This window comes from Nycticebus coucang, chromosome 10 (assembly GCF_027406575.1).
Source record: "Nycticebus coucang isolate mNycCou1 chromosome 10, mNycCou1.pri, whole genome shotgun sequence".
Lineage (NCBI taxonomy): Eukaryota > Metazoa > Chordata > Mammalia > Primates > Lorisidae > Nycticebus > Nycticebus coucang.
This window is the reverse complement of record NC_069789.1, coordinates 103,306,925-103,330,151: the sequence shown is the minus strand read 5'-3', so window position 1 is coordinate 103,330,151 and position 23,227 is coordinate 103,306,925. Positions and strand designations below refer to the sequence as shown.

The following is a 23,227-nucleotide window of genomic DNA, read 5'->3' as shown; positions in this document are numbered from 1 at the left end:
CCATCTGGTAGGTGCTCAGGAACTGCTGCACACATTGGGGAGCATGTCACATAAAGGGAACACAGAAGAGCTCTGTGCACATGGGGACTCTGGGGTGAAGCAGCTGCTCCCAGAGAAGGGGATTTGGGCATCCTGGGAACTCTCCCATATTCTGGACTTTTAAATTACACTTCCCAGATTCACCTGGCAATGGCAGAATTCTTAATCACCATTGAAAAGGCTAGGAAGCCTCTTCTCATCTCTTCTAGTTTCTAGGTTATTTTAATTTTGTCTTTTTTGTGTGTGTGTGGCAAAATTCTTTTTATTTATTTATTTATTTTATTAAATCATAGCTGTGTACATTAATATGATCATGGGGCACCATACACTTGGTTCATAGACCGTTTGACACATTTTCATCACACTAGTTAACATAGCCTTCCTGGCATTTTCTTAGTTATTTTGCTAAGACATTTACATTCCACATTTACTAAGTTTCATATATAGCCTTGTAAGATGTTTTGTCTTAAAACCAACTTCTTACTACACATTAGTGACCAAATCTAAGCTTCTCATGTGGCTTTCCCTTTGGCAAACTGTGAGTGAGGGGAGGTGCTAATGTAAGGAGACATTAAAAAGGCAAGAAAATGTCTTTTACTTTCCAACTCCCCCTTAAAAATTACTATTTTTAATTTCTGGGTTGCAGGGTTTGTAGGTGAACATCAGAGCTAACGGTCAGATGGAGCATCACGTAAGAGTAACTCACTTTCCTGAAGGTCAGAAGGTGCACTTTGGTTATATCTGAGGCACGGTTATGACCTTTCCCTCCCTCCACTCACACCTGCTGATTTACACAGGACTAAGCATCATCACAAAGAAAATGAAAGCCTTGAACGTTGTCGGTCCCTGGGTTCAGACTGGAGAAAAGGAACGAACAGTGGTAAGAAATGAAGGTCCTTGAGAGAAATTTTATTGTAAGACACAAAGAAGCCTGATACGGTGATTCCAAATTAGCAATAGGGTTAGACGGGAGGAGAGCTTCCAAGGACAGGTTGGTGGCCGGGACCCCAGACTTGTCTACATCCAGCCACTCTGGTGGCGTGTGTTTACCATAGGAAGAGAAACAGCAGAGCATGTCGCACAGAGGACAAGGGCATGATCTTCTTCTCTCTTCAAAGGACTTTATAGCTGTGACATCTAGGAGAGGCAGGCTGTCACACCACGCTGCCACAGACGAGGACTAGGGGAACAGAGGCCAGTGGGAACAGTGTGGATGTACCTACCCCACAGTGGTTACAGCCGGCAGCTGTGGCTTGCCTGGCAGTGATGGAAGACATCAATGCTCTCTGGTGAAACTCAGCTCCCATGGTGTTAGAATTTAAGAGAAGAGGCCACAGTGACCCTGTAGTGTTATCTCCCAAATGGTGGTGATAGTACGTAGCAGCCCAGGCTAAGGTTTTAAATGGATGTGAGACTTTCCCTGTGGACTCCTTGAAATATTTATTAGAGGAAGATATGCTGCTTTGCAAGGGACTGGTGTTCCTAGGTGAACGAGCCCAGGGCCTCAAGCTGGCAAGATTCAGAGATTAATGTTAACACATGGTATAATCTCATTTGTTCCTGGGGATTGTGACGTTCGGAGACATTTGGGAATATTACGATTTCAGAAAAGAGGCTAAATCACTGAAAATTGTTGGCATCTTTTCCACTGTTGTCATATTCTAGATTTAAGATGCTGATGAGTGATTTTTTTGAATAGTGATAACCAGGAAAACACCAAGCCAGATATTTACACAAAGAAATATTAAACGACAATGAAAGCAAATGAACTATAGCAAGGTGAACAACATGAACGAATCTCAGAAATACAACATTAAGTGAAAAGGTTTAAAAAGTGACCTACACCCATATAGCCTTTAACTAATAAAGTTAAAACAACTAATATAAAAACATATATATTTAAAGGAAACCTAGGGCTGCATTAATACCATATGAAGAGGAGAACAGCAGAACAGTGAACGTGAGGTTCAGGATATGTTTCCATCAGGTGGAGTCAGTCAGAGGAAGGAAGGGAGAGGCACATACATGACGTTGGTCATTGTTCTGGGAGTAATGAGTGTTCATAAGAATAAAAACAAGGTCGTGCATAGAAAACAATTAGACGATGTCACAAAGCAAAGATTGTACCTGATGCCATTCTTTGCACACATAAGGTCGTACATTCAATCAGGCTGCAGAGACTTTAAGGAAACATTGAGGTGATTTTTCATTATACCTAGTGTGGATTTGGTTGAGAATGTCTCCCACAAGTATAAAAATGCTCTTGAGGCAGAGTCATCTTAAGATCTTTTTCTATACCTTGTTTTGGTTGTTTTTAATTTGATAGCAATATACACCAAAACATTGGCAACGCCATTATCAGCTAACCAGAAAAGGAAACAAAATATTTAGAGCAAGGTGTTTCTACAGAGATAGCACATTAAGATCTTCTGATCAAACTTAGATCAAATGGTCACGATGGGGGTCCCAGTTAGATTGTTTCTCTCTCCTCTATTTCACAGCCCTGGGTGCTGAGGGCCCTTCCGCCCTGCCACATCTTCACTGGGAACGGAAAGCAGAGCTGGCCCAGAAGCTGATCCCAGAGAACACTGAGACTTGGGCATGGGGGAGACAGGCAGATCCTGTGTGCACACCCCCATGCCTGTAGCTCAGGCTGGGCGGCAGAGTCTGGACAGCAAGAGGGAGGGTGGTTGCAGAGAACAGGGCAAGGGCACAGCTGCTCCCAGGGTCTCTGCAGACATGCTGGGTACAGGGCTAGTGGTCCAAGGCTGGACGTGCACATAGAACATTTTCATAGTTTCCTGTATCAGCTTCGGAGGTCCGGCCTCTACTGCAGGCCAGTCCTGTAGAGTCATTGTAGGGCACCTCCTTCAAGTTTGAATAAAAGATTTCAAGTTCCTGGAGAAGAAAGCACGATGGTAAATACCTGAATACAGGAGAGGAAGGGCGGAGAGGAAAGAAAGCCAGGCAACACGACCCACCTTGTCCTCCCGATGCATAGTTGGTGGATTTGCTGTTGGATGGGAGCAGCAAAGAAAATTATTAGACTGTGGGCAACGAATGTATTCCAATTTACGGCCACCTCGCAATACACTCTGAGCCATTCTTCACCTCTGGGCTCAGCTCTTGACTGCTTCCTCTGCTGAATTCTTCCAAACCCTCACAGAAAATTACCCTCCACACACAACACCTTTCCCCTTCTACCAAAGGCTCAGAGCAACTTTCACAACGATTTCTGTCTTGCTCTTCTGCTTGTCCCAGCTGAGCACCTGCCACTGGCCTCCGTGGAGATCCTCTTGGAGAAGGCAGCAGAGGTGCCTCGCTTCACTTGGCATGGGGAGATGGGGAGAAGCCAGAGAGGACAAAAGGCAGAGAATGGGGGAGCTGCCAGAGTGCAGAGGGAGGCCAGGGGCGAGCTGTGGAGACAAGGCAACCACTGTCCGTCTCAAAGGGGTTATGTTGTGAACAGACAGTTGAAAGGCTGGAGGAGAACAAGACTAGAAATAAAGAGACCAGTTAAAAGAATTACAATTGTCTCCATGTTAGATTATTTATTCCTTCACTTGAAAAATATTTCAGAGGGCCTACGCTTTCCAAGCATGGAGCTAGATGCCAGTGGGTATGTTAATGAAATAGTGTCTGTCCTCAGAGTCTGGGAGGTAACGGTGGCAGGACAGCGACGTGGACAGACGACGGGGAATGGGTGAGGATGTGGTTGGCAGCGGGAGGTGCAGGTAATGCCTTCCACGATGGACCCGTGTGTGAGATGACTATGATCCAGGCCTCTTGCTGGATGGGATAACGTACTGCCATCTCCCCACTACTTACCTAAAAAGTATCTCACCTGAGTTTTCTGCTGCAAGTTTGAAGCTCCAGATCTGGGAATAAACTATACTATCTTCAGGAATTACTGTAAAAGAAAAGAAGATGTAGTTGCCTGTAGTCAAGAGCTCATACTCCAGACCCTCCAAATTCTTAGCCACCTTCTATCCCCAATCTAATGCCAGGAATGCCATTTCTAAATTAGTGGTCAGGCCGTGGGCTGTTGCTCAACCCCTCCTCCCTCGCTGGCTCACTGCGAAAGCCCTCTGTCCTCACCGCTGGGGTTCACTGGCTGCAGCTGCAGGAGAGTTAGTGGCTCCTGGTGGGGAGGCTTTTGGGGGTCTCTTCTGGAAGGTCTGGACAAGGAAGGTACCCAGCACTTGTGGGGACTGTAACTGTGACAGACGGGAAGAGATGATGGATAAGAAGTATTTGTGGTTTACACAGATTCTCAAAGAAATCAGTAGCCACAAAGCCCAGCATGATTCTTGTAAAATATTGCAGCTGCTTCAGCACAGCTTCTTTGAGAAAATATCAGGAGTGTGCAGCAAGAGGAGGCCTGGGCAGGCAGGGAGGCGAGGTCAGAGGCAAAGGCCACACAGTCTCAAGGCCCATAAAAATCCCTATTGACTAAAGTTTAAAATTATTTTCAAAGACATAAAAATTATGATACACAAGGCCTTGATACACAAAGGCTTACAGAATAATAAGTATTTCTAGGAGTCCACTGGGAAAGTCTCACATGCATTTAAAACATTAGCCTGGGGCTCAGCACCTGTAGTTCAGCAGCTAGGGCACCAGCCACATACACTGGAGCTGGTGAGTTCAAATCCAGCCCGGGCCTGCCAAACAACAATAACAACTATAATAAAAAAAATAGCTGGGTGTTGTGGCGAGTGCCTGTTGCCCCAGCTACTTGGGAGGCCGAGGCAAGAGAATCACTTAAGCCCAAGAATTTGAGGTTGCTGTGAACTGCCATGCCATGGCACTCTACCGAGGGTGACATAGTAAGACTGTCTCAAAAAAAATTAGCCTGGGCTGATACCTATTATTGCCACCATTTCTGGAGATAACACTACCAGGTCACTGTGGCCTCTTCTACTCTTAAATTCTAACACCAGAGCAGCTGAGTTTCAACAGAGAGCATTGATGTCCTCCATCTCTGCCAGCCAAGCCACAGCCGGGCCATAACCACTGTGGGGCACATCCATACCGTTCCCACTGGCCTCTGTTCCCCTAGTCCTTGTCTATGGCAGCTTGGCATGATGTCTTGTCTCTCGTAGATGTCAGAGCTATAAAGTCCTTTGAAGAGAGAGGAGGATCACGCCCTTGTCCTCTGCGTGATATGCTCTGCTGTTTCTCTTCCTATGGTTCTGCATTCTCACAGAATGTAAACTTTTTCTTTTTAAAAAGAGTTTCCTTTCAGGGTGGTACCTGTGGCTCAGAGGAGTAGGGCACCGGCCCATATGCCGGAGGTGGCAGGTTCAAACCCAGCCCTGGCCAAAAACTGCAAAAAAAAAAAAAAGTTTCTTTTCGGCTCGGCACCTGTAGCTCAGGGACATTAGTTTGACTGTTCCTGTGGCAGGCACCGATAGTCCCAGCTACTTGGGAGGCTGAGGCAAAAGAATCACTTAAGCCCAAGAGTTGGAGGTTGCTGTGAACTGTGACACCACGGCACTCTACCTAGAGCAACATAGTGAGACTCTGTCTCAAAGGAAAAAAAGTTTCCTTTCAATTATCTACCTCATATGAAAATAATCTAACTTTCCCATAAGATACCATGAGGGTATCTTTCCCCAATTTTATTTCCTTCTGCAGTTAATATTGTGAATTGAACATTCAATGCTTGTTTCTCAAATGAGTGGATGAGTGGAGGAGCCAGGAAGGAGGGGGTGATAAGTTGTAGCCCTACGAAGGATGACATCCTGAAGACGGCCATGGTCAATTCTATACTGGACACATTTAAGGAAGCAGATAAATAAACACAGATAAATAATAACATGCATTCTTGTGTAAGTAGGCATTGAGTATCATTCACAAATATGAATGAAAGTGGCCTTCTAATCACAGTTTTGGATTTTGTAAGAATGTGAAAAAGTAAACAGGAAGTCTTTTCAAATCTCTTTAAGACACAGGTGATTCCGTGTCCCCATCTTGTGGGCATAAGTCAGTCATGGAAATGTCGGTAGCACTAGCAGCAGGGACTCACCTGGAGGTTCCAGTGGCAGGAAATCCTCCTGCAAAGCAAAGGGACACTGGTGGTGAGCAAACTGAGCAGGTGACATGCCCTGTGTTAGTTAGACTGTCCCTAGGAACCACATTCACTCTAGACCTCAGCTGTGGCAGATCCTAGGGGACATCCAGCTCTATTCCCCATGACTTGCTATAGGTGAGGAAAGTGGGTCTTGACAGACATTTGGCCAGAATCAGACTCTCTCTGAACCATTTTTCAATCAGCAAGGGTCCGTTGAACAGCAGCTCTGAGAAGCTGAGACTGAGGAATAGAAGGAGGACAAGTTAATATTTAACTCTGGGCCAAGTGCTTTCTCACATCTACCTTTTGTCCTGACTACAGCCCTCTGGGGCAGAGAGAAGGAGACTGAGGGCCAGAAAGCCAATAGAGGCTTAGAATTCATTTAGAATTGCTATGCAAGGATGATTTGAGGGGACCACCACAATAAGCTCAACTCTCTCCTCCTCCAGCTGTGACCCCTGCAAATCCACTCTAGCAACACTGAACTACATATTTGAGGTACATGGTTTTTCCTTTTCTTTCAGTTGGGTAATTCCAACCTATCTTTCCTCCTCTAGAGCTTTCTCTGATGTCAACAGGCTGGATTAAGTGACCTACATATAGAACTAGGTAATATAAACATTACTGTATTGTATTGTAATTGTTTCTGTGTTTGCTTCTTGTTTGTTCCTTCACCAAAAGATGTGCTAGATGAGGCTGAAAACTTTATCTTAACTTTTTTTTTTGTATTTCCAGTGTCTTGACTAGCAGTTGTAAATACTCAATAAATATTTGTTAAACATCTGAACAAATTTTAAAGTGTTCTTAAGGTCTAAAAAGAGGTAAATCTAATTTTGAAGCCTGCTGTATCAGCCTTAAAAATATGGCAATTTTCCATCACTGAAATATTGAAATCATCCTGGCATGCTCCACTACAAGTCTCCTCCACAGTTCCCATCCCTGTCCTTGGCTTTTTTTCTGTCTCTGGCCCCATAGCTGTCACACTGGGCTCACACAAGTAATTGTCAAAATAATCCTACCGGCCTTGATGCTCATGAAAAAAACCCAAAGGATGCCTATAAGCCGGGCCCTTCTGAATGAAACTAGAGATACACAGTCACAATCTGGTCCTGTATCTCTCTCCCCAGAGTACAATCCACATCAGTCAGCAGCCGATATCTTCCCTGTAGGCAGTTATCTCGGTCCCAGGATGCACCTGAGAGTCATTCTATGTCCTTGTGTATAAAAGGGAAAACTGAGATCCGGAGAGCTGGCAGTTTATAATACAATCTGGCATTTCCCAGAGATCTGGGCCAGGGATGGTCCTAAGGCGTTCACCTCAATTATCTCATAGCATTTAGAAGGCAGGTACTATTATTATAACTACCATGTAAATGAAGAAAGTGGGGTTTGGAGAGTTTCATTTGCTTGCCTGGTATCAAGTTGTTGGCAAGTTACATTACTGGAATTTCAACCCAACCAGTCTGACTACAGAGTTGATCGATTTACCACTCCTTTTGATAATTTATAGGAGTCACTCAGACAAGGAGCAGACTTCTCCATTTTTAGAAAACTTTGAGAGGTCTGAGCTCCTCCCTGAAAAGCCTGGTCTATGATGAGAAGGGAAGATTTGTTATGATGGGAACAGCAGGAAAGATTTTGAGAAGAGAAGGGCAGAGACCCTCTGCTTTGTAAACTGTTCTAGTTCCTTAGTGAGCTTATTACTTAAAAGACCCCCTCAGATCTGGGGGACAGAACCACAGGGGCTTCTACTCACATGCATACATGAAATAATAGTATTCTTTCCTTCCCTGGTCCTGTGTTGACTGAGCAATCTATTTTTTGAACATTATTCACTTTAACTTTGAGATTCTAATGTTTTCTTCTAGTATATGACAGATTAACAAATTATATCCCAAGTAGATGATGAGAGAGAAAAAGAAAAAATAATTTTGACAGAGGGAAATGTGATCAGCCTTCTATAAGTCATCAATGAATAATAGAGAGGGTATACAATCAAGAGTTAGGTAGATTCCAGTTAATGTCCGACTCTGACTCTTACTACCTATGTAAATATGGAGAGTTTATTTAACTCCTCAAACCTCCACTCCTTCATCTCTAATGTAATTATGACAATATCAGTTGAATTCAACTGAATTATACTTATTAAATCATTGAAGTAGACAAACTATAAAACTGCATGCAATAGGTTCTAAATGAATGACATTTTATGATGGGTACTATTGGTGTTAGTATTCTTATTATCTTTATATATTTTAAAAATACAAATACATGTACATAATTTTATATGTAATCTCATTTAAGACAATATTAAGTATCTCTGAAATACATGTATCAGTTGGTGTTGCTTTTCTTACAAACAAGTAGAAAGATAGAGGCTCATTGATTGACTTGGAAATAAAGGTAAGAGGTAAAAGGACAATGCTTTCCAGGATGACTGAGAAAATACCTGAGATTTTTCATCAGATTGAGGTCCAAATATTTTATTTATTTTTTTGTTTATTTGTTGATTTTCAGTATGGTCCCTGAGAAAGGGAGGACAGAAACATTTGTCCTGGCCGAAAAGAAGAAGCCACGTGTGTCACATGGAGGCCAGACAGGAAGTAAAGCATTCGCAGTTTCAAAATCTAAAGTCTTAAAACTTTGCCACCCAAAGCACCCAATAAAAGATTCCATATATTCAAATATTCCTGATTCATGAAAAACAATTCAGAGAGAGAGAGAAGCAGTAACAGAAGAACAAAGATAAAGATGACAGTAGATTTCTTGTCAGAAACCATGCATATGAAAAGAAGAATGGAAAAACATTCTAAAAGTACTGAAAGGAAAAACCCTGTCAACCCAGAATTCTATGTCAGCAAAAATATGTTTTATAAGTAAATGCAAAATAAAGATTTTTACAGGCATAAAAAGCTGAAATAATTTATCACCAGCAGACTTGTCCTGTACTACAGGAAATGTTAAAAGAAGTCATTTGGGTAGAAAGAAAATAATACCAGATGGAGATATGATATACAAAAAGGAATAATAAATATTGGAAGTGGTAACTGCATGAGTAAATGTTTAACATTTTTACTTATATGTAAATCTCTTTAAGAGATAATTTATTACTTACCAAAATAATAACGTATCTGGGAGGGGAAAATGGAAGTGTGCCACGGTAAGATTCTTACACTCCAGGTGAAGTGACATAATATCAGGAAGATAGGCAGTGGTAAGTTCAAGATGTATACTATAAACCCTAAAGCAGCCACTAAAATAACAAAACAAGTACTTACAGATAATAAGCCAGAGGAAATAGAATAATGAAAAATACTCAACTGATCCAAAAGCAGGTAGAAAAACAAAACCATAAAACAGATGGTACAAATCAAAAACAAATAGCAAAATGGACAGATACCTAACCATATCAATAACTACATTATTGTAAATGGTGTAAAAACCTCATTTAAAAAATAGATTATCATATTTGACTTTAAAAAGCAAGAATTAACCGTATGCTAGCTTTAAAAATACGTACTTTAGGCTGGGCGTGACAGCTTACATCTGTAATCTAGCACTTGGGAGGCTGAGGTGGGCAGATTGCCTAAGTTCACGAGTTGGAGAACAGCCTGAGCCAGAGCACGACCTCGTCTATAAAAATAGCCAGGTGTTGTGGCGGGCACCTATAGTCCCAGCTACTTGAGGCTTAGGCAAGAGGATTGTTTGAGCCCAAGAGTTAGAGGTTGCAGTGAGTTGTGACACCATGGCACTCTACTGAGGGTGACCAAATAAGACTCTTTCTCAAAAAAAAAAAAAAAAATGTACTTTAAATACAGGGGCACAAATAGGCTAAAAGTAAAAGGATGGGAAAAGAAATATCATGCTAACACAAATTATATGAATCTATTAATATAAAAGATTATGACAGATCAGTGATTTATCAGGGCTAAAGGAGGTCATTTCATAAAGATAAAGTACTTAATTCATCAAAAACACATAACAATTTTAAACATTTATGTACCTAATAATGAGCACCAAATTCTCAAAGCATATCTTGATAGTATTGCAAGAAGAAAAGGACAAATCCACAATTATGGTAAAAGATTTCAATCCCTCATCTCAATAATAGGTAGATCAAGTAAACAAAACAAAATTCAAAATTCAAACAAAATTCAGTAAAGACACAGAAGACTTGAATAACATGTCAATCAAGTTCACCAGCAGATCTATACTACACTAAACATCAAGTCCTTCAGCAGAACAAAAGTAATATCAGGTGAAAAAATGGACATACAGAAAAGGAATGAAGAATATTAGAAGTGGTAACTAAATGGTTATTACTTTAACACAAAGACATGACAAGAAAAGAAAGCTACAGCCCTTGTAAACACAGATGTAAACATTCTTAACAAAACTTTAGCAAATCCAATCCAATGATCATGGCCAACTTAGATTGACCTCAGGAATGCAGCTTTGCATTTGCACATTCAAAATCCACCTTATGTGGTTTTCTTTTGTGTGTTTGTTCATCTACTGATTTCATATTAGTATTAAGTACATTAGATGCTTGCTTTTCCATTCTTGTGATACTTAAGAGAAAATTCTCTAAATCTTTCCAGGTAATTACAAAAGATGTAAAGTCTCTGTCTTTCTTTATGGCTGAATAATACTTAATGGTATACATATACCACAGTTTATTGATCTATTCATGGATTGATGAGCACTTGAGTTGTTTCCACATCTTTGTGATTGTGAAATTCAAGAACAGGAGAGGAGAGGGGGGTGTGGTAAGCTCTCACTTCTCGAGTATGATGCAGGGGTATGTGGCACACCTCCTGGGTGAAGGGCTCAACTGCAATTTGGACTTTACTTAAGAAATGCAAACGATGCAACCTAATTGTATGTACCTTTATATTAATCTGAAGTTTTAAAAAATCCACCTTATAAATAGACTAAAAAACACTACATGATTATATCTTAATCAGTGTAGAAAAGGCATTTGACAAACATTTCTTTCTTTTTTTTTTTTTCTGGTTATGTTGTTCCTCCACTTTTAATTTAACAAATTTATGGGGTCCATGAAAAATTTTTGTATGTGTATAATGTCTAGTGATCAAGTTGGCATATTCAGGATGTCCATCATTTAACTATAAAACATTTTTTTTTTTTTCATTTTGAGGCAAATTTATCTCCAGCTGTGAGCCCATGAAATCAAACAAGTTACATGCTTCTAAAATACAATGTTGGGCTATGCATAAGATAGAGATAGACATTCTCACTCCAAAGGAGAGAAATAAGATAGAAGAAATGGGTAACAGGTCCCAACCAAATACAAAAAGGGTATACATTAAGTCTTAAGACTCCAGAATAGTCTTCTTTGACTCTATTGCTCCACCTTCTGGACACACTAGGGTGGGGGTTGGGCCCCCACGGTTCCAGGTAGCCCCAGCCCTGTGTCTTTGCTGGAGACAGCCCACAAAGCAGCTCTCTTTGGTTATAGTCTCGTAACTCCTAAGTTGGTGTCACACATTGATAGCTCCACAGTTCTGTGGTCTCAAAGGAGCCTGCTTCCATGGCTCCACAGGGCACTGTCCAAATTGGGAGTCTCTGGTGCAGCCACAACCCCATGGCTGAACTAAGCATATCCTCATAGGAAGTTATCCAAGGGGCCCCAAAATTTATGGCAGACCTCTGCCTATGTCATGTGTCGAGCTCCTAATTGCTCCATCCTTTGAAATCTAGGTGGAAGCAGCCATGCCCCCAACACTTATGTGCTCTACCTGCCAGGGGAGATGGCTTTATATGGACACTGCCAAGATTTATCATCCATACCTGCCAGAGGGGTTGCTACTATAGTATTCACCACACCTGGGGAAGCTGAGGAGTGTAGCATCAAAATGCAGGGAGCAGAACTTTGAGACAGCACCTGGCGTAGAGTACCAAGGGCCCCTTGGTAGTTATCCTTTGTAACTAAAGTGTCTCTTTTCACATAGTTCTGTCCTCCAGGCCTTGGCACTCTGGGTCTGTGATAGAGGTGGCAGCCCAGTGACCTACATGCCTTCTGGGGCATTATCTTGATGAATAATAATAGGCTTTCACAATCCATACTATCATAATTTCCTTGTCAAATTAATGGACAAGGGTATGTTTGTTTGGCCACACCCTTACTGTTCTCTTCTAAGTATTTTTTTTTTTTTTATTCTTTACAACATGGCCCAGGTAAAATTTTTCCAAATCTTCTCATTCTGCTTTCTTTTTGATTATGGATTTTGTCTTTAATTAATTTCTCTCTTCTCTATCAATGATGGCACAATCTCAACAATTTGCTTAGGTATTTTTTCCATAACTATAAAACATTTTTGTTAAGTATAGTCACCCTGTTTACTATCAAACGCTGGCTTTATTCCTCTGTCATACTTCACGTTTGTGCACTTTAACCTACTTCTTTCCTTCCTCTTCTTATTTATATTTCCCAAGTCTCTGTTATCTATCTTTCCACTCTCCACTGACAAATATGCATTTCTGTAAAAACTCTCAGCAAATTAGGAATAGTAGGACTTCCTCCAGAAGATAAAGCAGATCTACACAAAGCCCACACCTAAAATAATCCTTAATGGTGAGAGATGGAAAACTTCGCCTACAATCAGGAACTCAACAAGGACGTCTTCTCTCATCATCTCTATCAGCACTGTACAGGAGGCTCCAGCCAGTGCAATCAAGCAAGAAAAAGAAATAAAAGGAATTAAGATTGGAAAGAAAGGGGAAAATGTCTTTAGTAGCAGACAACATGATGATCTACATAGGAAATCTGATAAAATCTACAAAACAGATCCTAGAATTAGTGAGTTTAGCCAGTGTTCAAGTTATAAAATTAACATACAAAAAAATCAGTTGTATTTCTACATATTAGCAACAAAAAACCAGAAATGAAATGTTTAATATCATTTTGTCATTTTCTATTAGTGGTATCCAAATGTCACTACATTTAACTGGTATTCAAATATATCTCAGCATTTATGGTAGTACCTATGGTAAGGGTTTATTTTTTGTTACAAGTGGAGGACTTTCTCTATTTTTTTGTTCTTTTTGTTTTCAGTGACGTTGGAATGAAAGTGAAACAGTAAATAGCTAATTTTTTAATTTTTAATTGGAAGCGAAACTCTGCTTTCAACTATAAATCTCAAATACACGAGGTAAGAACTTCATTGTGAAATTTGTTTCATGTTTTAGTCACTATTCCCTACAGAGTGACAGCAGCAGTCCAACTGATGACTTATTACTTGGAATTGAGTGACTGGCCTTTACCAGATACACCACAGAATTACAAATTATTACAGCAACGGCGAAAGTCACAACATCAAAGGCTAGGAGGACATAGACACCCACGTGATTTCCTTTGGGTCCTGAAGTGACACAGCAGAGCAGTAGTGGCAGCAAGGCCAAGGACGCTAAGCAGCCCTGAGACGGCTCCTCCAGTGACAAGGCCTGTTCTGCTCCTGGGAGTTCCTAGTGGGGAGATCCACACTTGAGTTTCAGTGGCAAAGATTTGGCTAGACCATAATAATGACGCATGTGGTATTTTCTTTCTTTCTTTCTTTTTGCAGTTTTTGGCCAGGGCTGGGTTTGAACCCACCACCTTTTGCAAATGGCCTCTTCCTGTCCGGGATCTTTCCCATCTGAGTGCCTTTCCCGCCACCTAACTGCAGTGGTGCTGCACCAGATGGCATCGGCTCAGGAGTCCATACTTCACCAATCTTGGAATGGGGCTAGTGCCCTACTCCTTTGAGCCACAGGCACCACCCCATGCAGGTGGTATTTTCTAGGTTCTGACTTCTCCATTTGAATTATCTCTGGTATAGTTTGTAATTTTCAAAACAATTCTGGTTGTCAGAATCAAAGATTAAGATGTATTTCCTTTCCCTTTCCCTCATAAAATCAGTACCAATCTCCAGAAGTCTCAAGCCCTGGCATGCCTGTTCAAAAAACTCCTTGACCGTGGTAGAATTTATGCAATCTGCTAGAGAAGTATTTTACTGACCATAACTGGGACCTCTAGCCCAGTAACACCAACCTACCTGTAACTCTGAGTGTTACCATCTCACTGCGCTGGGCTCCCAAGCCATTGTCAGCCTCACAGGAGTAGTTTCCAGAATATTCTGCAGTCAGAGAGAGGTTGAAGGCCACTCCTCCTCCAGAAGGCACTGAGCAGTTCCATAGGGCGACATCCTCGTGATAAAACCGGTACAGGATTGGGGGAGAGCCTGTCAGGGCCTCACAGCGAAGCTCTACCACATCCCCCACCATAGCCTGGGCCCTGGGCACCCTGAGTGTCCTGAGGCTGAGAATGGGGCGAGACACTGGAACTGCAGGAGGAGAAATAGTTCATTGGCAGTTTTGCTTAAGCATATGTAAAAAAAAAAAAAAAACTTAATAAAGGGACGTTCTGTATAGGTGGGAACACAGAACTAGATTCAGGAAAACCTGGGCTTGAATTCTGTCTCTGACCTTTATTAGTTCTATAATCTTGATTTTTAAAAACTTTCAAATTTCCCTAAGCCTTGGTTTATTCCTCTGTAAAATAGAGCTAATGATAAACTATATCTCAACCTATTACAATAAGAATCATGTACTGTATGCAAAATGCTCAATAAATGTTGGTTGTTACTATTGATATAAATAATTAAAATCAAGGGTTTTTTTTAAACGTTCCTATTCCTGAATCTTAGCCCTAAGCCCTAGACTTTACTATCCATCTAAAAAGTACAACCTCATTACTCTCCACACAATAACCTTGCTTTATTTTTCTACATACCAGTTAGCACTACTTAACTCATTGCTCTATCAATTATCTATCTACTACCTACCTATTTATCTATCATCTATCTCTATTACCTATCATCTATATATTCATCATCTATCTAAGTGTCACCTATCTTTCTTTCATTTACCTATCATCTCTATCTATCTATGGCAAATGTTTATTTCTTGTTACAAGTGGAAGACTTTCTCTACTTTTCTTGTTCCTTTTGTTTTCAATGACTTTTATCTATTTTTCTTTCATCTATCTGTATCTAATGTCTATCTATCTATTATTTATCTATCATCTATCCATCATCTCTGTCTATCATCTATCTTTGTTTTATATCTGCTTCTCCCAGTAGCGTGTGAACTCCACAAGGAAGGAGACTCATTTGTCTGCCCACTGCTGTTTCCAGCTGCTGGAACTTAGCTGGCATGTGAAAGTGCTCAATAATTGGTGATTGAACTGATCCAAACTGGCACAAAAATTTCCAGATAGAAAACTCAAAACAGTGATTTCCATTTTAATGGATAATTATAGAAATAGGACAGCTGGGAAGAATAGAAAACCATTAATGTGGAATATGTACTGTCAGACTGTTGGTCTGCTAAAGTTGTGAGGAAACATGGATAAGCCAAGTGGTGTGCAGCTTTGTTTGCAAGCTGTGTGCTTCAGTGGCAAGGGAGGCCCTGTAAGGATCTCAAGTCTGCTTTGTATCAGAGACTGGCTAATGGCGGTGGTGTGAATGTGGGAACTATTTGTTGAATGGCAGTAATTAAACTAGAAAACAGGCCATCTCCTGGCTGCAGGAAAGACAGTGCAGCCTCATCAGGCAGAGAGGCCAAGTCCTGCTGGTGGAGTGCAGAGTTCTGCTAAACTGAAGCTGATGGCTTGAACGTGGCCCTTCAGTGTAAAAGGAGCTGGGCAGGATGCAGAGGGCTCCAGGGAAGTCTTTACCGGGTGCTTTGTGACCTTACTGGGCCTTTCCACCCCCTTTTCTGTTCCTCTGAAGCACATATTCTCAACATCTTCCTTCTTATGCCTTCCTCTAGGGCTCATGGAACTTTTGGTTCCATATGCACATTTTTCTAAAGTCAAAGAATTCTAGGGATGAAAAAGACAGTGGTTATTATCAAGTTTAGTGGTGTCCAAGGTGGGGTGCAAGATATCCCATTGGGGTGTGAAAAGAAAATATGAATATTTAAGAGTATTAAATTAAGAATATTTAATTTTAAGATTGAAACTTACAAAGATACCCATGATTAGCTTTACTCATATTCACAACAGTGCACTTGCCAGGCTATGCAGTACTAGCACCTTGGAACAGGACAGGATCTCCTGTGAAGTCAGGTCCCCTACAGCGTGGGACAGGGACAGCAGTGACTGTGCCTGTTTGTTCACACTCACTATATTGGAATATATTGCCCTTTTAGAGGGCTTCTTGAGCATTTTTATAGATTTTTTTAACTTAAATAATGAAATCTTGGCAATGCTTTGTGATGAGATTGGAGCATGACCACAAACCTTTTTATATCATGCTGAAGCTGCTTATTTTGTGGCAAAGTTCTAAAAAGAGGAGTTTAACACAAGATGCGTATTTTTCCATGAAGAAAGACTAGTAAGACTAGTATTTAATTTTTGCTGATTTTTTTTTGGGGGGGGTGATTGGTGGCTCTCAATTTAGCACTGATCTTAGACACCTTCAAAAAGTGACCTTTGACAGTTCTCACATTGTTAATGCTTTCCTAAACTCATGCTATGGAGATAATACTTTAGAAAATAGTTGTGTAAAAGTATTTATATTTCTATGGAATTTGCGATTTAGCAAGCCCTCTGGGAGACCCTGCTGTCTGTGGTCCTGGGGCCTCCTTTTAAGAACCACCACTTGAGAAGGCGGAGCATGATGGAGGACAGGAAGGACGTTTGGCTCAGCTCTCCTGGAACAACACATGAGAGTGAGTGGGTAGATCATTCCCAGCGTGAAATACTGGTGCAGAGTGGCAGTTCAGGGTGTTCAGCAAGGTGGCGGATTGCTGGATTTGGCGTGTAATCTGGAGCTGCAGAGATTGCCAGGAAAGGTTCCAACCCGGCTGCAGCAGCAACCAGCCCCACCACGGAGAATTACAGTTCCCAGTTTGTGGGGAAACTAGATAGTGTGTGGAAAGATTGGTGAAGTATGGACTCCTGAGCTGATGCCATCTGGTGCAGCACCACTGCAGTTAGGTGGTGGGAGAGGCACTCAGATGGGAAAGATCCCGGACAGGAAGAGGCCATTGTTTTGGAATTTGAGAGATGGCAGTGGCTGCCGGCAGCTTTCTGCGCAGGCCAGGTGCAGTGATTTGGGTATTATCTGGAGACAGTCATCCTACACTGGGAACTGGCCCTGGATATCCTGCACTTTACAGGAACTGTTGCAGGGAGAATTTGGGAAACCTGCCTGTGAAGATTTTTTTTGAGATTGGTGGAATCAGCAGTTCAGCTGGGTATAGGCACCAAATGGGTAATCAGGCAAACACCAGGAACATTTAAGTCAGCACACAGGTATAGGCCTGGGAATCACTCACTGTGCCACCTGGTGACCAGAAAGTATATTGCAACATAAATATATTCCTACTAAAGTTGATCCCTACAGCGTATATAGAGTCATATGTTTATATATATACATATATAAAAATACTTTTGTTGCCTTTTTTCTTTCTTTGCTCATTCTTTTTGCTTCCCCCCCTTTTTTCTTTCTAGTAGGAGTTATTGTTAAAAACTTTTTAATTGTTATTATTTTTTTCTCTGCTTCCCCCCACCCCCCCTTTTTTTGACAGAGTCTCACTACGTTGCTCTCTGTGGCATTCTATGGTGTTGCAGCTCACAGCAACCTCTAACTCTCTTGGGCTGAGTGGTTCTTTTGCCTCAGCCTCCCAGGTGGCTGGGGCTGCAGGCGCCCACCATAGTACCAGGCTGTTTTTGTGGTTTTCATTGTTGTTTGGTGGGTCCTGGGCCAGGTTTGAGCCTGCCAGATCTGGTCTGTGTGGCTGATTCCCTGGCTACTGGGCTATGAGCACTGAGCCCTCCCCTTCCTCTTATGGTTGCTGAGAGTGCTTACATCAAGCTATTCAGCTTATATATCTCCATAGCTGAGATTTCAGCCCAAAGCCGCTGATTCACTAGGATTGGACAGAAACTAGCCAAATATAGGTCAGAGCCATCTAGCCCCACCATACCAAGCAGGTCCCCAGAGCTTTAGGCTATAGTACTGAAAGGGACCTTTGTAAAGCTCTAGGGTGAAAGCCACAATCACCAGTCCTAGTTCCTTGGTAAAAGGCTGGTTAATTACAACTCCAGGAGCCCTCAATTCAATTTCACCTTACCAGCTTCTCTTGCCAAATGGTGGGAAAAACAAACAAACAAAAAAAAAAACCATGAGGCGGAATCAGCAGAAAAACTCAAGCAACATGAATAATCAGAGTATATCAACTGCCCCAAGGAATGACAAAGGAGACACACCAGAAGATCCCATTCATAAACAAATGGCTGAGATGTCAGAAATTGAATTCAGAATTTGGATTCCAAATAGGATTAACAAAATGGAGGTAAAGTTGGACTTAGAAATTCAAGGAGTAATTCCAAAGTTCTCTCAAGAATTCAATGAATTCAAAGACAAAATCACCAAAGATTTTGACACATTGAGGCAAGAACTTGCAGCCCTCAAACATCTGAGAAATACAATGGACTCCCTCAGTAACAGAATGGAGCAGGCAGAAGAAAGTATCTCTGACATTGAAGACAAAGCTTTTGAATGCTCCCAAATGCTCAAAGAGGAAGAGAAGTGGAGAGCAAAAACAGATCATTCCCTGAGAGAACTGTGGGACCATTCCAAAAGAGCAAACATTCGAATGCCATATAGGAATCCCTGAAGGAGAAAAGGATGGTCAAAAAGGCACAGATATGCTACTCCAAGAGATAATTGAGGAGAACTTTCCAAGCATGGAAAGAGATACTGAAATTCAGATCACACACAGTTTCAGAACTGTCTCAAAAGAGGCATCTTCTAGATACATTGTAATTAACTTTGCCAAAGTTAATATGAAGGAGAAAATCCTGCAACCAGCCAGATATAAGAAAATCATAACCTACAAGGGGAAGAATATTAGAATGACCACAAATCTTTCTGCTGAAACTTTTCAAGCTAGAAAAGGATGGACATTGAACTTTAACCTCCTAAAATAAAATGACTTTCAACCCAGGATCCTGTATCCAGCTAAACTGAGTTTCATTTATCATGCAGAAATTAAATACTTTAATGACATTCACATGTTGAAGAAATTTGCCATAACTAAACCAGCTCTCCAGGATAATCTCAGACTCATCCTCCACAATGACAAGCACAATAACCTCACCAAAGTAAACTCACTCAGAAACTTTTGATTGAATTCCAACTGCCACAACGGTGAAAGGATTAAAAATGTTCACTGGACTTTTGAAAAACTTGATACCCAAAAATACTACCAGGATTATCAATACTCTCAATTAATGTGAATGGCTTAAATTTTCCTCTAAAGAGGCGCAGGTTGGCTGACTGGACATGAAAACTTAGGCCAGATATCTGCTGCATACAAGAATCTCATCTTACCTTAAAAGATAAATATAGACTCAGGGTGAAGAGATGGTCATCTATAATTCAGGCAAATGGAAATCAGAAAAAAGCAGGTGTTGCAATTTTACTCACAGATATAATAGGCTTTAAACCAACAAAAGTAAGGAAAGATAAGGATGGTCACTTCATATTTGTTAAGGGCAACACTCAACATGATGAGATTTCAATTATTAACATTTATGCACCCAACCAGAATGTACCTCAATTTATAAGAGAGACTCTAACAGACATGAGCAACTTGATTTCCTCCAGCATCATAGTAGTTAGAAATTTTAACACCCCTTTGGCAGTGTTGGCTAGATCCTCCAATAAGAAACTAAGCAAATAAATTTTGGACTCAGACTTCACCATACAACCATTGAATTTAACAGACATCTACAGAACATTTCATCCTAACAAAACTGAACACACATTCTTCCCATGGAACATCTTGCAAAATTGATCATATCTTAGGTCACGAGTATAACCTCAGCAAATTTAAAAGTACAGATATTATTCCTTGTATTTTCTTGGATCATCACACAATAAAAGTTGAACTCACCAATAACAGGTATCTGCATACTCATACAAAGTCATGGAAACTAAATAACCTCATGCTGAATAATAGCTGGCTCTTAGATGAGATTAAGAAAGAAATTGCCAAATTTTTGGAACAAAACAATAATGAAGACATGAATTATCAGAACCTGTGGGATACTGCAAAGACAGTCCTAAGAGGGAAATTTATAGCATTACAAGCCTTCCTCAAGAGAATGGAAGGAGAGGAAGTCAATAACTTAATGGGTAATTTAAGCAACTGGAGAAGGAAGAACATTTCAACACCAAACCCAGCAGAAGAAAATAAATAACTAAAATTAGAGCAGAATTAAATGAAATCAAAAACAAAAGAATTATTAAAAAGATCAATGAATTAAAAAGTTGGTTTTGGGGTGGTGCCTATGGCTTCGTGGGTGGGGCACTGGCCCCATGTACCGAGTGTGGCGGACTCGAGCCTGGCCCCAACCACACTGCAAGAACAACAACAAAAATAGCTGGGCATTGTGGTGGGCACCTGTTGTTCCAGCTAGTCAGGAGGCTGAGGCAAGAGAATTGCCTAAGCCCAGGAGTTGGAGGTTGCTGTGAGCTGTAACACCATGGCACTCTACCAAGGGTGACATAGTGAGACTCTCTCTCAAAAAGAAAAAAGAAAGATGAAAAAAAGTTGGTTTTTTGAAAAATTCAACAAAATTGATAAACTTGTGGCCAACCTAACCAAAATTAGAAAAGTCCCTAATATCATCAACCATAAATAACAATGGTAAAATAACAACAGACACCTCAGAAATTCAAAGAATCCTTAATGAATAGTACAAACAACTTTATTCTCAGAAATATGAAAATCTGAAAGAAATTGACCAATACTTGGAAGCACACCAACTTCCTAGACTTAATCAGAAAGAATTGGAAATGCTGAACAGAACTATATCAAATACTAAAGTAGAATCAACTATAAGAAATTTCCCAAAAAATAACAGTCTGGGACCAGATGGCTTCACATCAGAATTCTACCAAACCTTTAAAGAGGAACTAGTACCTATACTATTTAACCTTTTCCAAAACACTGAAAAAGAAGGACTACTTCCCAATACATTCTATGAAGCAAATATCACCCTGATCCCCAAACCAGGAAAAGACCCAACAATAAAAGAAAATTATAGAGCAAATTCTTTAATGAACATAGATGCAAAAAATATTCATTAAGATCCTAGCAAACAGAATCTAGCAACACATCAAACGAATTATGCACCATGACCAAGTGAGTTTTATCCCAGAGTCTCAAGGTTGGTTCAATACACATAAAACTATAAATACAATACATCACATAAACAAACTAAAAAGCAAAGACCATATGATTCTCTCAATAGATGCATAATAAGCTTTTGACAATATCCAGCATCCTTTCATGATCAGAACACTTATGAAAATAGGTAGAGAAGGGACTTTTCTTAAATTGATAGAGGCCATCTACAGCAAACCTACAGCCAATATCATATTGAGTGGAGTAAAATTGAAATCATTTCCACTCAGATCAGGAACCAGGCAAGGTTGCCCATTGTCTCCACTGCTCTTTAACATTGTAATGGAAGACTTAGCCATCGCAATCAGGCAAGAGAAGGTGATCAAGGGTATACAAATAGGGTCAGAGGAGATCGAACTTTCACTCTTCACAGATGATATGATTTGATACCTGGAAAACCCCAGGGACTCAACTACAAAACTCTTAGAAGTGATCAAGGAATACAGAAGCATGTCAGGATATAAAATCAATACTCATATATTAGTATCTTTTATATATACCAATAATAGTCAAGCTGAAAAAACAGTCAAGAACTCTATTCCCTTTACAGCTGTGCCAAAGAAGATGAAATATTTGGGAATTTACCTAACAAAGGACGTGAAAGATCTCTATAAAGAGAATTATGAAACTCTGAGAAAAGAAATAGCTGAAGACATTAACAAATGGAAAAACATACCATGCTCATGCGAATCAACATTGTTAAAATGTCCATACTACCCAAAGCAATTTACAAATTTAATGCAATCCCTATCAAAGGGATCATACTTTAAAGATCTGGAAAAAATAGTAGTTCATTTTATATGGAACCAGAAAAAACCTCAAATAGCCAAGACATTACTCAGAAATAAAAACAAAGCAGAAGGAATCACGCTACCAGACTTCAAACTATACTATAAATCTATAGCGATCAAAACAGCATGATGTTGGCACAAAAATAGAGAGGTAGATGTATGGAACAGAATAGAGAACCAAGAGATGAACCCAGGCACTTATTGTCATTTGATCTTTGATAAGCCCATCAAAAATATAAATTGGGGAAAAGATTCCCTATTTAACAAATGGTGCTGGGAGAATTGGCTGGTGACTTGTAGAAGACTGAAACTGGACCCACACCTTTCACTATTAACAAAAATTGACTCTCACTGGATAAAAGATTTAAACTTAAGACATGAAACTATAAAGATTCTTAGAAAGAGTGCAGGAGAAACACTTGAAGAAATTGGCCTGAGAGAATACTTTATGAAGAGGACTCCCCCTCCCCGGGCAATTGAAGCAACACCAAAAATACATTACTGGGACCTGATCAAACTAAAAAGCTCTGCACAGCCAAGAACACAGTAAGTAAAGCAAGCAGACAGCCCTCAGAATGGGAGAGGATATTTGCAGGTTATGCTTCTGACAAAGGTTTGATAACCAGAAGCCACAGAGAACTCAAACTTATTAATAAAAAAAGAACAAGTAATCCCATTTCATTGTTGGCAAGGGACTTAAACAGAAGCTTCTCTGAAGAAGAGAGGCACATGGTCTATGGACACATGAAAAAATGCTCATCATCTTTTATCATCAGAGAAATGCAAATCAAAACCACTTTGAGATATCATCTAACTCCAGTCAGAGTGGCTCACATAACAAAATCCCAAAACTACAGATGTTGGCATGGATGTGGAGAAAAGCGAATGCTTCTGCACTGCTGGTGGAAGTGCAAGCTATTACATCCCTTTTGGAAAGAAGTATGGAGAATACTCAGGGATCTAAAAGTAGACCTGCCATTTGATCCTGCAACTCCTCTACTAGGTATATATCCAAAAGACCAAAAATCACTTTATAACAAAGATATTTGCATCA

The 23,227-nt window shown here is 40.5% G+C and overlaps 1 protein-coding gene across 1 annotated transcript in view; it reads right to left on the bottom strand.

Annotated features, from left to right (window-relative positions):
* Positions 1–936: 936 nt before the first annotated feature.
* Positions 937–23,227, bottom strand: part of LOC128596489 (uncharacterized) — a 78,677-nt gene continuing 56,386 nt past the window's right edge. The window contains exons 21-27 of the mRNA XM_053606101.1: positions 14,173–14,460; positions 13,484–13,603; positions 6,071–6,098; positions 4,138–4,256; positions 3,884–3,949; positions 3,021–3,052; positions 937–2,937 (exon numbers count right to left, since the gene is read on the bottom strand). Of these exons, the coding sequence (XP_053462076.1) occupies positions 2,794–2,937; positions 3,021–3,052; positions 3,884–3,949; positions 4,138–4,256; positions 6,071–6,098; positions 13,484–13,603; positions 14,173–14,460 (797 nt within the window). The 3' untranslated portion in view covers positions 937–2,793. The remainder of the gene's footprint in view (positions 2,938–3,020; positions 3,053–3,883; positions 3,950–4,137; positions 4,257–6,070; positions 6,099–13,483; positions 13,604–14,172; positions 14,461–23,227) is intronic.